Below are 14509 nucleotides of genomic sequence, written 5' to 3' on the forward strand. Positions count from 1 at the left end.
AATTGTAGCTCATATTTTAAAAAAAAAATAAAATTCTATACTCATTTTTTAAAATAATTTTTAAAACAATTGCTAGCTCTAATAATTAATTAAGATCATTAAAAATATATTATTATATTTTTTTAAATTATTGTAATTTTATATATATCTTTGAAAAAATAAATAGAGATATCCAACGAATCACAATAACTTTTTAAAAAATAAATATGTATTTTTGACACCTTATTTTATATTATGGTTATTTTAAATTATTATTACTTTTTAAAAATTATTGTGATTCGTTGTATACCTCTATTATTTTTTTAAAGGTATACATAGAATCACAATAATTTTTAAAAAGATAAAAATATATTTTTAACCATTTTTTTTTATATTTTGTGTTTATTTTAATTAATAATCAGAGCTAGCAATTGTTTTAAAAACTGAGAAGAGAGTTTTATTTTTTAAAAACACGATCTACAATGTTTTTTTAAATAAGTCTAAGTAATCATTAAAAAATAAAAATAAAGCATAGTCATTTTTTATGGAATCAATATTAATAGTAAAATATATAACTAGAATAAAATGTCTCAATTTTAGAAAATAGATGTACCAAAATTATGAATCAGTTAAAATAGGAGACTAAAATTGTGAAATTAGAAACATACGGATTAAAATTACAAATAAGTTAAAATAGATGGATACAAATTGCAAAATTAAAAATAGAAAAAATTAAACTTAAAAATCAATTAAAATAGAAGACTAAAACTGCATTAAATTAAATTAAAAAAAAAATAGATCCAATAGGCCAATTTGTATACCTGGTTATATTATCAAGTTAGAGAAGATGAGCCAACTAGTAATTAATTGTATCGTATGTTCAAAATTTTGACTTCTCATTTATAAAGACAAGCTAAACGGGTCGACTATGTACCTAGCACTTTTTGCCATCCTACGTATAATCTCTACAATTATAAGTAAGCAAAAATATTTGATAGACCCACAGATACTTAATATACAACTTGAAAGAGGAAAAGAAAATAGAATTATGTGATTGCAAGAGATATAGAGAAAAAAAAAAATGAAGTGATTATACAGGTAACTGAATTTTGTGAGACAAGTCATGCATAAATGAAACAATCAGTATAGTTATTATCAATGTATTATAAGTAGGGTTATCAAATTGAGATTTTAAATTTCGAATTGAATAGTTTCCAAATAATGAATCAAATTTTATTATAAATCGCAAATTATATGGATAAAAAAAATTATAAGTTGATATTTCATCTACAAACCTCGAAACTGTTAACAATGAAAAGAGGAAGAAAGAGGAAGAAGAGAAAACAACCACTCTAGGGTTTCATATGATATAATAAACCAAAACTGAAGTTAATAGGGTTACAATGAGTATATATAGAGGATGCCATATCAGACAAAAGCCAACGCAGCCAAATTATTTCAGCGGTAGTGGATGCCATAGCACGATATTCAGCTTCTGTAGAAGAGCGAGAGACAATGTCTTGTTTCTTACTCTTCCAAGAAATAAGAGAGTCTCCAAGAAAGATACAAAACCCTGTGGTGGATTTACGATCAGTGGTATCACCAGCCCAATCAGCATCAGAATAAGCTCGTAACTTCAATGAGGATGACGATGGAAAGAGAAGACTTTGAAATTGAGTTCCTCGAAGATAACGAAGAATCCGAAGAACTGCTGCCCAATGTACTGTAGTGGGGGAGACAACAAACTGACTAACAACATGAACAGCATAAGCAATGTCAGGTCTGGTAATCGTAAGATACACTAAGCTGCCAACCAAAGTACGATACAAAGTGGAATCTGGTAAAGGAACACCATCCGAGGGAGCATATTTTACATTCAACTCAAGAGGAGTATCTGCTGCTCTAGTATCAGAAAGACGAGCCTGATCAAGAATGTTGGCAATGTACTTGGATTGAGAAAGAAGGTAGCCTCTAGGAGAGTAGGCAACTTCAATCCCCAAGAAATAGCGAAGAGTTCCCAAGTCCTTCATCTCAAACTGTTTGGCTAACTGCAATTTCAACTCATTAATTCCACTAACATCATCACCTGTAATAATCATATCATCAACATATAGAGAAAGTATAATGCGACCATGAGTGGTGGACCTTATAAACAATGCAGAATCATGTTCACTAGAGCGAAAACCAAGAGAAGTGATCACAGTAGAGAATTTCTCAAACCAAGCTCGAGGAGCTTGTTTAAGACCATATAGAGCCTTTTTTAACTTACATACTTCCCCTGGATCATGAGAAACTCCTTGTGGAGGGACCATATAGACTTCTTCATGAAGCTCACCATTTAAAAAGGCATTTTTGACATCCATTTGGGAAATATGCCATTGACGAATAGATGCAACTGCAATAAGAGTACGAATAGTGGTCATCTTGGCTACAGGAGCAAAAGTTTCTTCATAATCCATACCATATTGTTGAGAGAAACCCTTAGCAACAAGACGTGCTTTGTAGCGCTCAACTGACCCATCAGACTTAGTTTTGATCTTGTATACCCAACGAGACCCAATAGCACGTTTTCCAGGAGGAAGAGGTACTAATTCCCAAGTGTTGGTTTTGTGCAATGCAGATAGTTCTTCTGCCATAGCCTGCTGCCAAAGAGGATCAAGAACAGCCTCTTTATAGGAAGAGGGCTCAGACAAACTGTGAATAGAGGTTAAGAAAGAAGCAAACGAAGCTGAGTAAGTTGAATAGACAAAATCAGGTAACTGAGTAGACTTACGTTGACGAGAAGGGTAACGAGGAGGATCAACAATCGCAGGAGGTGGTTGGACAGCCGGGGGGACAAGAGGGATGTCATCATGTGGAGTAGTAGTATTTGTCCTGCAATTCTCAACATTACAATCACTAGAAGCGCTATCATTAGGACCAAACGGATCAATATGGGTTAGTTCAGAACTCTTAGTAATCTGCGAATCAGAGGAAACAGAGTAAAAAGGAATGTGCTCAAGAAAAACAACATTACGAGATACATAAAGTTTTCTTGCATGAGGATCATAACAACGATAACCCTTTTGACCATCCCCATAACCAAGAAAAACACACATGGCTGAACGAGAAGACAACTTACTGCGCTCTACTTGAGGGCGAAGAACAAAACAAGTAGAACCAAAAACTTTCAAAGAATAGTAATCAGGGGTAGAAGCATATAATTTTTCAAAGGGAGACAAACCTGATATGATAGAGGATGGAATTCTATTAATAGCATGAACAGCAGTAAGAACTGCTTCTCCCCAAAACTCACTAGGAACTGAAGCGGACAACAAAAGGGAACGAGCAGTCTCTATAATGTGACGATGTTTCCTTTCAGCAACTCCATTTTGTTGAGGAGTATCAGTACAAGATGTTTGGTGGCGAGTGCCATCATAAGCAAGTAATTCAGAAAATTTATTAGAGGTATATTCACCACCTAAATCACAACGAAAACACTTTATAACAGAATTATGTTGAGTTTTGACCATTGCACGAAATATATGATAAATGTCAAAAAATTCAGACCGATTTTTCATAAGATAAACCCAACAATAACGAGTGTAATCATCAATAAACGAAACATAATATCTAGATCCACCTTTGGTGAGCACCGGTGATGGACCCCAAACATCAGAGTGAACTAAATCAAAAGGCGCATATGAAACGGAAACACTTTTACTAAACGGTAAAGCTGGAAATTTAGCAAGTTTACAACCACAACAATCTGAGATATCACAGGGTTTTAACTTTCCTAAGGCTCCAGTAGAAGCCAAATATTTTAATCTAGAAGCAGAAACATGTCCAAGGCGAGAATGCCATAAATAAAAACTAGAAGATAATGAATTCAAGCGAAAACTAGATAATAAGTCAGCAGTAGTTGTTGAGGCTGCAGTATCTGGGAGTCGTAGTTCATCCAAAACGTAAAGTCCCCCCTGTCTATGGCCTGTCCCAATCAGCCTCCCAGAATGTGGATCCTGCACACAACAAGAAGTGGAAGAAAACGTAACCGAATAACCGAAATCACATATTTGACTAACAGAAGCAAGACTCAAAGTAAGATTAGGAATATAATAAACATTAGAAAGAGACAAGTTAGGTGTGGAGACAGAACCAATGCCTGCTAGTGGCATAGGAGTTATAACCGACACAGACGAGGCAGGTTTCACAGACACAAAAGATTTATCATCGTATGTCATATGATGAGATGCTCCAGAATCAAGAATCCATATGGAAGGAGATATACCTGACATACCAGAGGAGTTCAAACCTTTAGAAGAGGTGGCAGACATGGCATGTGATTGAGTGGCAAGAAGTCTTTGAAGTTGTTCTGCAATATCAGATATTTGGGAAGCACTCTCAGATGAGTATACAGAACCAGAACTAGAGTCAATGGTAGGAGGAGCAGAAGCAACAACATTGGACGATGGCCCCCTAAAATTCTTCTTATGTGTTCTCCCCAATTTCGGACAACGTGCTTTCCAATGACCTTTTTCTTTGCAGAATGCACATTCATCATTACCAAGCCCAACTCTCCCTTGAGATGTTTTTTTTTGAACAGGAGCAACAAAAACAGATGGAGGAGCTGAGAGAATTTCCTTATTTAACATACCAGAATGAGTCTTAAGTCTGATTTCTTCTGCCAACAATTCACTAACTACTGATTCAACATTAGGAAGGGGGGAACGATGCAAAATACCCCCACGAAGGCCCTCAAAATCATCACGAAGAGCCATTAGAAACCAAACCAGACGTTGCTCCTCTCTTTGATCAATGTATGCTTTGACAGCTTTCAACTCAGGTGATTCCATAAGAGCCAATTGATCCCACAGATTAGTCATTGCCGAATAGAATTCCTGAATGGTCATACTGCTCTGCTTAAGGGCTCTAATATCACTTTCTAACTGATAACGTTTTGCAAAGTTAGACTGAACATACAAACGTTTCAAGTGATCCCAAATCTCTTTAGCAGTATCATATTTTGCTAGTTGTACTCCTATAGACAACTCAACAGAATTATTAATCCAAGTAATAATTTTTGAATTACTAACATTCCATGTTTTCAGATCTTTTGCATATTGAGTTTCATCCTTTTTATCTGTAGGCTTAACAGAAGTTCCATCAACAAAACCCCACATATCTTTTCCAATCAAATTTTTTTTCATCACATAACTCCAATAAGAGTAATTTTGTCCATTGAGGTGAACACTAACAGCTTGAAGAGAATCATCCTTAACACCAGCCATAACAAATAATGACAGAAAAATACGACAAACACAATCACTGAGAGAAAATAAATTAAGAATAACCTGGTGCTGTGCGAGCACGATTTCTCCCTCTCCAGACGTCGTTTCGTCGATCCGACCGTTGAAGACGAAGACCTATATGTTGCGAAACTGCTGTCCAAAAATCAGCCCGATCCAACGGTTAACGAATGCGCAATCGATGTTTTTCTGAGACTGATTTAACAAAATCGGGAATAGGGTTACTCTTCTCTTTTCTCTTTTGGTGGTTGTCTTTCCTATCAAAATAGTCTCTCTCTTCTCTACGGTAGATCCCAAAATCAACCAAAGCTCTTTGATACCATGTTAACAATGAAAAGAGGAAGAAAGAGGAAGAAGAGAAAACAACCACTCTAGGGTTTCATATGATATAATAAACCAAAACTGAAGTTAATAGGGTTACAATGAGTATATATAGAGGAAAATAGAAAATATCTAAAATACCCTTACTACTAATATATAATAATATTATCTAATAGAAACAATGATTCAAGTCATAAATAAAATGACAAAAGAAAAAAGTTAACAATAAAAAAATTAACAAACAAGGTGGTTGACTATTATAGCAAATAGGTAGTGATTCATTAGTATGAGCCAAAAATACAAGATGAGATTCATCTTTAAAATAATAACAAACTTATCATTTGTATCGAATGGATTCAATTTTATGTCGAGTTCGATCAAGGAATCAAAATTAATTATCAAATTTTTAAAACTAAAAAATTAATTTTGTTAATTGTTGAAAATAGAGACTAAAACTACAAATAAATCAAATCAAAATAAGAACTAAAAAATAATTTAAAATATTGTAATTTTGTAGCAACTAAAAATAATTTAACTTTATCGATAAATAACAACATAACACGGGAATATTTTGGATTAAGTGGAATTCCATAAAAAATTGGTCTATTTAAATAACTTGTGTTTGATTTATATAAAAAATGTGTAATTCTATTATTTTCAGTCACTTCGATTTCAACACCACGTTATTGCTTGAAAAACTCAAATTGGTCTCTTGGATGTGGATTAAAACAAAGTACGTAAGTTTCGTATAATATGTGGTGCTTTCAACCTTGGGGTTGTGTGGGTCTTATTGTTTCGTAATTAAGAATTTCATTGTTTTGGTGGTTTTTTGAGTTGTGTGTTAGACTCTTAAAATTTATCATGTATCATTAAAGTGTGGTATTTTTTATTTCAAAATCTCTTATTTCTAATTCTCAATACACCTTGAACTTTGAATTTGTTTTATACAATCTTTTGCCGGTTAAAGAAAAACTTGATTTTGAAAGAGAAAAAAAATTGTATTTATTTTCTAAGTCAAATTTGTTTATTGAGTTTGAGAAGCAAATAAAGAACTACAAATAACTTCTCTTCTTTATACATTTTGAAACTGCATAACGAAGCAATATATTATATAACCCCACTCTCACTCTCTCTATCTCTATGTTTCTTACAGAGGCTTCCCAGTTATAAAATGGCTGTAAAAATGCAATGCTTCGGCTGGTTTATATTCAGGAACAGTGTGTCCAGATCCCTGCACAAATATTATAAAATAGTATAGGTAATTAATTATCTCTAATTTGCAGAACTATATAATATAATTACATTTTTATGTACTTACCTTTACTGTTACAAATGTTAAATTGTTGGCATATCCTTGTGTATACCTGCAACCAATTAAAAAAACTAACTCAACCTCTAGTCAAGACTCAAGATTAGTCCTCTGTACATTTTTATGTATTTTGTTCATAGTTTGAATCCAAAATATGCAAACAATTTTTATGTCTATTAGGTATCAATTCAACTATAAGAGTTTGATTTTGTAACAATCAGTTCAGATGAAATAATAATTTTTCCTTCTTTTGTGGTCAATTTTTTTAATGATAAAAAAGAGAAAAAGAGGAAATAGCATTTAAATTACCCAGCAACTTGACCATTGGTTAACCATGGCCTCCATTCATCAACAATATTATAACCAATTGAACTTGTCCATGCTTCGGTTCCAGTATATGGGACACACATGTCATGATCACCGCTGTCAAAATAATATATGAACTTCAATTTAGGCCTTCTTATCATATAAACAAAACAAAGTTTGGATTTTTTTTACTTTTATCATATAAGTTATACATATTTCATAAGGATGTTGTGACTTTAATACCATGAGTGTAAAAACAATGTTGCCAAGTTTGATATTCACCTGTATATTAATGCTCGATATCCTTTTGAAGTAAGTTTCTTGTGGTATGGAATCATGCTCCCAGTATCATGATAGTATTCAATATTTGTACATAGGCTCCACTCCTTAACACTTTTCTATTTTATCACAAATGTCATATTTAGTTAGTGTTTTGATTTATGAAGCACCGACTCATAGGTGGATACTAGATATACCACTGATACGGAGTATTCATAGCAGTAAAAATTTAAAAAAATGAATTAAATGAAGATGATCACATGTGTTAGTGTCCAACATCAACACGTGTCAGACAAATACGCCTACGATCAAAAGTGTCAGTACTACAAATTTTTTATAACTACAATAAATATGTATAACTGAGAATCTTCACCTCCACAGTGTGAATAGCTTTCCTGACCTCAGGATTGTTCAACCATATAACAGAAACCTCGTCATCCTAAATATAAGGTTGAATTTTGTTACTCAATCATATCCAATATATGGAAAATGTAACAATATATATATCATAAGAATGAGTTATCATGAATGAAACATCACTTATGAGAGAAAGAAAATGAATTAGTAATTTAAAAGAGTCTATACAAAGCAACTTACAATACAAGGAACATGATTATTGCTGCTCATGAGTTGTGGCCAACTTGGTACAATTCCATTTTTGAAAGGAACTTTGTAGGGCCAAGCACGCCCAAACATTCTTTTTCTCACAGGCAAAGGTTTATCAGTCTTACCCAATTGCCTAAAGCTTAATGGCAACTTTGAATTTAATTTTTCTGTTTCTCCATGATAACATGGCTCTAGAATGTCATATATGTTTAAATTTCCAAGTGCCTAAGATTTTTTTTAATAAAACAAAGAAAAGAAAAAGATTAAGTATTACATTAATCTTAAAGTATTTTATGCCATGAGATAAATCACCGTGTCAACTTTTGTAGTATAGGTAAATCACCGTGTCAACTTTTGTCAACATATGAGAGCAACTATGACTATGTGAGTCATAGAAGTTCCCTTTACATTCTCTTGTTGTGTCCTGTAGCACATACAAATAATTACATAAAATTGAAACATGTTAGAAAAGGAAACAAAGCCATAGACTTTCAAGAAGAAAAACAAAGTTAGTAAAGAAGTTCCAAACTTAAATGATTAATTAATCAAATGTTTAGACTCATTCGATTAAAGACGAATTGATTAAGAGTCTCTAAATTCAAAATTTAGTTAGAGTAATCATTAGTCTGACTTTTTTTTTATATAATTTACTTATCTAGACTTTACATACCTCTACCCCAAAATCTAGATTATCATTCAACCTTTAATATATTATTGAGAATCATAATAAAAAAAATATCATTGAATACTATAATTAAGGGTTTCAATTTTACCTGGAACATTTTCTCAGATATAAGACCCATCCCATGTACAAATGGAATCTGAGCATTGCCATCAAATCTGTCATCTGTAACAGGATTTCCAACCATATAACCCTACACATTGATATGACTTCAGATTGTAGCCATAGACTTACAAACATAACATAATCACTTAATGATATGCTAACTCAATGGTAAAATATTGACATTATAATTTCAAGAGACAGATTTTAAATCTCGCCTAAAGATGGTGTAAAATGGAAATTAGTGACCATTTAATCAATAATAATTTCTCCTTCCTCAATTAATTAAAAGTATAATGTAATTACTTAATGACAAAATACCTTGAAATTCAGTTTGGGCTTGGCACCAGCTTCAATTCCTAAAGAACATAAAAAAATTCTTTGAAATTGTTATTCTAATACATTTAATTCAAACCTTTCAAAGAAATTAATTTTAATTTTGCTAATTACACCTAAAAATATTAACTTTTATACATGAACTGAATTCACATATGTTTATAATTGAATTCACTTAGGATACATAAATTTAGATCACATAAATTATTTTGGGAAAATCAGAAATAAAAGAAGTATAACTAGTAAAATTGAATTATTCATTACCTTTCACTATTTTATGAGCAAGAGTAGGTACATAAACTCCAGCATAAGACTCTCCAGAAAGGAATAATGGATTGGTTTGGAACTCAGGGTATAATTCAAACCACTAATTTGTTCAAAAAAAAAAAAAGCTAGGTGTGTAAGCAATATGCTAAGATGAAAATAAAGATTAGTTGATGTAAAAATTTTATGTCAAAGTCTCCAAAAATATTCTTACTTTGAGCAGAAATCTGTGTGTATCAAAAGCGGTCTTAATATCTCCAGTTTTATAATCAGATATATTCTTTGAGTATGAAAATCCAATTCCAACGGGAGAGTCCAAATATATAATGTTGGAAACCTATAAAATGCAAACCACAACAAGATAGAATCATTGGTAGATGAATTAATGAACAATAAATCAATATTCTCTTCTCAACATTGACACCCTTGTTTTAAATTGCACTTGGGATGCCGTTGCAGAAATCTCAAGATCTGCAATATAGTGGTCACAATTGTAGTCATAGACCGTGATTTAAAATCATAATTGACATCTCATATTAAAGTTGTGTCTATTATCACACACGTGTTAGTGTCTACAAAGACACAACATTGATACATTTAGTTATATTCAATTATTTACTAGTGCGAGGTTTGGTTTTTGTGCTTGATATAATAAAATCCGAAGAAAGTATTACCAATGACCAGCTGTATGGATTGAGTTGCAATGTAGGCAGAGCTCCCTTAGTCTTTGATTTTATAAAATTAAAAGGACCTGAAAAACACATCATGACCAATGACACATAAATTTGATTATTGAAACTGAATTGGCCCTTCATTCATGAAGAATTAAGGAAAGTAAGTAATTACACTTACCGTGCTCATATACAAAGCCATCGAAGCTAGAGCATCCTGGTCCACCATTAAGCCATAGAACAACAGGGTCCTTTGATGGATTACTTTGTGATTCAATAAAATAGTAATACAAGTTTTTTCCACGAATCTCATCCACTGTCACATACCTTCAATTTCAAAACCAAGTTATTAGAAATAGTGCACTGATTAATAGTGTTTCTAAGGTAGCCTACTATAGAGAAGTAAATATAGCAAAATCCAAGAAAGAAGATGACTCGGATCTCTTTTGCCAAATCTTTTTAGTTAGAATAATGTGTAATGACCATCACTAATATTTCCTCCATAAGATTCACTAACAAACTAACAAAGTTTATGTGTATAAATAATATTACATCTGTCCCTATACCTAAAACTTTCATAAAAACATTTGTTCTTTATTTAACATCCTCTGCCCATTACAGAAATTATAATTTGGTTCAAAAAAAAAAAATTCTAAAATATCCTACTATTGAAAAAAATATATATACTAAAATATCTTATTTTTTGAATTTTTACTAGGTCGCATTTTCAGACAACCATGTAAAACAAAAAAAATGGAATAGTAATAGTAATTGGTAGCGCTATGAGAATGCAACCTTCTACCATCAATTTTGATAGCATTTTGATATATTTTAAAGGGGAGTATTCTGGATTTTTTTTAAATTGGGATATAAAGAAAAAAAAAAATCAACTCTCTTAATAGTTGAATGATAGTTTTTGAAAGAGAATGTATATTATTGATAAATTTAATATGAAAATTATTTTTCTTAATTTTTGTTTATTTAATCAAATGGATCTTACATATAGGCACGAATATAGTGTAGTATTTTCTTAGTCTTAAATTTAAGTAAAAGTTGGGTAAAAAAATTAACGTTAAGTCAAACTTTTGAACTAGATGCATTAAAATATTTTGACCAAACTTTTGCTTACACTGACAATTTGTAGCATTAAATTTATTTAAAATGGGTGTTAGTTTTCCATTATTACCTTTATAACTATTGATTTCATAAAAGAAAAAAAAAACACATTTTCCAATAATAAATTAAATAGGGATATTTTTGGAAGAAATCATTAATACATGTTAAATTTAAAAAGGATCTTAACATGACCATTAGATTAATCTTACAATTGATGTTTGATTGAAAACTGTTAAACCCTCTATGTAATTTCCTATCAAATTATTGATCAATCTAAAATTCGAGACTAAAATAACTCGGCCATTAGATTCTTTCAACTAAGTTTTGGTTGAAGAGGATGGAAGAAATCTAAATCGATTTGAATTACTTCTAACAAAATCTTATCGTTGGATCTATATAACTATTAATTAAATATATTTAATTGAAGAGGCGAGAAACATTCTATTATCTTTTAAATAAATAAAATAAAGATAGAGAGCATCATATATATATATATATATATATATATATATATATATATATATCCCTCTTTTTTTAGTATCATATCCCACTTGTTAGATAAATAAAACAAATAGAATTTGAAGCCGAAATTTGTTTAGAGACCATCTGAATATCCAACAACTCAGAAAAAAAAGCATGCTTGGAAAGTAGTATGTCACTAATTGAAGAACAACAAAAACAAAGTAAAAAATTATAATAAAAAGAGCTAGAATGATTTAAGAGATACATACAATAGCCATGTGAGATAAAAAAAAAAAAATCAAAATAGCCATGTAGAATTATAACTAGAGGAAATTAAATTGTATATGGAAATAGCATACCCAGCATAGTGTTTGGAAGGTATAGTACCATTGAAGCCAGGAAGTTTGGTGATTAGAGACTCTTTTGGTGCTGATTGAGTCAAAACAAAGCTCAGGGAAATGTGAAGCAAGACCAATAACAAGTTGACCATGTTGGCCAAAGCTAAGAAATAAAGAAGGGACAATGTGAGCACAATTGGGACCTCACTCCTCAACAAAATGAATTCTTTGTAAAGATCAGAATAATAAATAATGGGCAGACCATTTTATAGATGAGAAATTACGAATATATAATAATAGAAGTAGTCGTAGTAATAATAATTAGAAAAAAAAATTACAATGAAAAGTTTTGTTTTTATTTATTTTTTGTTTTTATAGTTAAATGTAACGTAACATTAATTACTGTTTTGTCAATTATATTTTAATTATTTATTGTAGAAATAAAATATGTTGAACGAGATAATTAATAGTTTTGAATATTGTTGACAAAATACTAGTAACTTACTTTATAAGAAATAGTAAAAGAAACAATAAAATTTATTTGATTGTTTTAATATTTGTAAGTAACTTTAAACCTTAATTGAGTGCTGGCATAGGATAGTAACTGAACTTGCACATAGGGAATGTGCTGTAATGATGTCATATTTAAGGTTTCATATGAAGATTTATCGAGGCTCATAGTATACAACGTCAAAGATTTTACGAATACTTATTATAACTTAAAAAAATAATATACAATTTTCAATATAAAAATGTTATATTTAAACTCAATTTAATAAAATTAAAGATAATGTATAATTTTCAACATACAAATTTTATATTTAGACTCAATCTAAAAAAAATAGTTGGTAGTGTATAGTTAAAATATACTATCTTAGTTCTTAAATACAAATCTCTATTATAAATTGTATTCTTAATAAGAAAAGTTAGTAGTATAATTAATGTGTTCATTTTATATAGAAAAATAATTAAAATGTCTTTTGTATTCACTAATAATTTTTCATATTATAAGACAAATTATATATATTAATTAAAGTTTTGTTTTAAAAAAATAATAAATGAATCTAGTAAATTGAAAAGGACTTTTATTTAGAGATACATTTTTATGTCAATAAATACTTATAATTAGGGACAGAGATAGGAGTTGTTAGTTGTTGAGTTAATTGAGTGTTTGATAAAACTATTTGCTCAATTAACTTAATAGATATTTTTTATTAATATAGAATTTATCAATTTAATATATATATATATATATATATATATATATTATTTATCAATTTATTAATGTTAAATTAATAAAAATTAATAAATTATTTATTAATCACATATATTTTTTTATCTAGTTTATTTATTTCAATTTTAATAAAAAATTCTTTGAATTATTTAATTGAAATTATTATTTATTAAAATTATTTTGAAATATATAAATTATTAATTTAAATTATATTAAATATCTAAAATTATTTAATTTAAATTATAATTAAAAAAATTATAAAGGATAAATAAGAATTTAGTTACAATAATAAAAATAATATTGGAAAAAAGAATAAATTATAAGTTCGTAATTCATTTGAGTTAGCTTATAAAAAGATATTAGAATTTATAAATACACAAATTATTGTTATCAAACAAAATTTGTAATTTATAAAATATAAACTATAATTCAATTATCAACACGTTTGATTTTAGGGTTTAATTTTTTTTTTCTTAAATATTTTTTATTTAAAATAATCTTATTTGAGACACGTCGAACACTAAAAATATAAATGATTCATATTTTGTACGTATATAATAGAATAATCTCAGTTGAAAATCTAACCTTGTAATCGATTACATATGACTGTATATTTACTTGTTTGGTTACATTTAAAGACAAAATTTAATTAAAAATTAATAGAATTATTAAAAATATTGATAAATCAATTAAATTTAACGTTCGTTAGTTTATTATTTTATGCAGAAATAAATTTATATAATTTAAGAAAACAAAAAGCAATTTCCTTTTCTATTGAGTCAAAAAAACATTTTCATTTAATGATTAGATTTGGAGAATAAACAAATCAAATCAAATCAAATGAAATAGATAAATTTGAGAACTCATTGTATAACAGCATCTACAGCGGGAGTGAAAATGAGTTCGTCCGCCGGCGTGTAAGAGCATCTACAACGGTGAACTCAATATAGGTTCTTTAGATGGGGTCCACTGTGCCACATCATCTTGAAGCAATTCACTTATTTTTTACTCCAACGGTGAACTCAACATGATTCAAGTTCTACTATGCCACATCACCTTAAATCAACTCATTCATTTTTTACAGTTTAACTTTTAAAAAATCATATTATATTTCATTACTTTAATTTATACATTAATATTTAATTTTATTATAACTTAAAATATTAATTTAAATGGAAAAATAAATAAAAAAGTACGTTAATAAAAACTTTAATAAACT

The 14509-nt window shown here is 29.6% G+C and overlaps 1 protein-coding gene across 1 annotated transcript; it reads right to left on the reverse strand.

Moving 5' to 3' along the window:
* Positions 1-6574: 6574 nt before the first annotated feature.
* LOC101511738 (serine carboxypeptidase-like 20) lies at positions 6575-12291 on the reverse strand. Its single transcript, XM_004492158.4, has 14 exons — positions 12078-12291; positions 10322-10467; positions 10144-10220; positions 9684-9806; positions 9470-9572; positions 9191-9228; positions 8859-8960; positions 8429-8509; positions 8077-8310; positions 7853-7918; positions 7483-7598; positions 7204-7317; positions 6904-6949; positions 6575-6816 (listed from the first exon to the last, which is right to left on the reverse strand). The coding sequence occupies exons 1-14, from the start codon at positions 12206-12208 to the stop codon at positions 6733-6735; spliced, it is 1461 nt and encodes a 486-aa protein (XP_004492215.1). The 5' UTR covers positions 12209-12291; the 3' UTR covers positions 6575-6732.
* Positions 12292-14509: the final 2218 nt, after the last annotated feature.

The sequence above is a fragment of the Cicer arietinum genome, chromosome 3 (assembly GCF_000331145.2).
Source record: "Cicer arietinum cultivar CDC Frontier isolate Library 1 chromosome 3, Cicar.CDCFrontier_v2.0, whole genome shotgun sequence".
NCBI classification, from domain to species: domain Eukaryota; kingdom Viridiplantae; phylum Streptophyta; class Magnoliopsida; order Fabales; family Fabaceae; genus Cicer; species Cicer arietinum.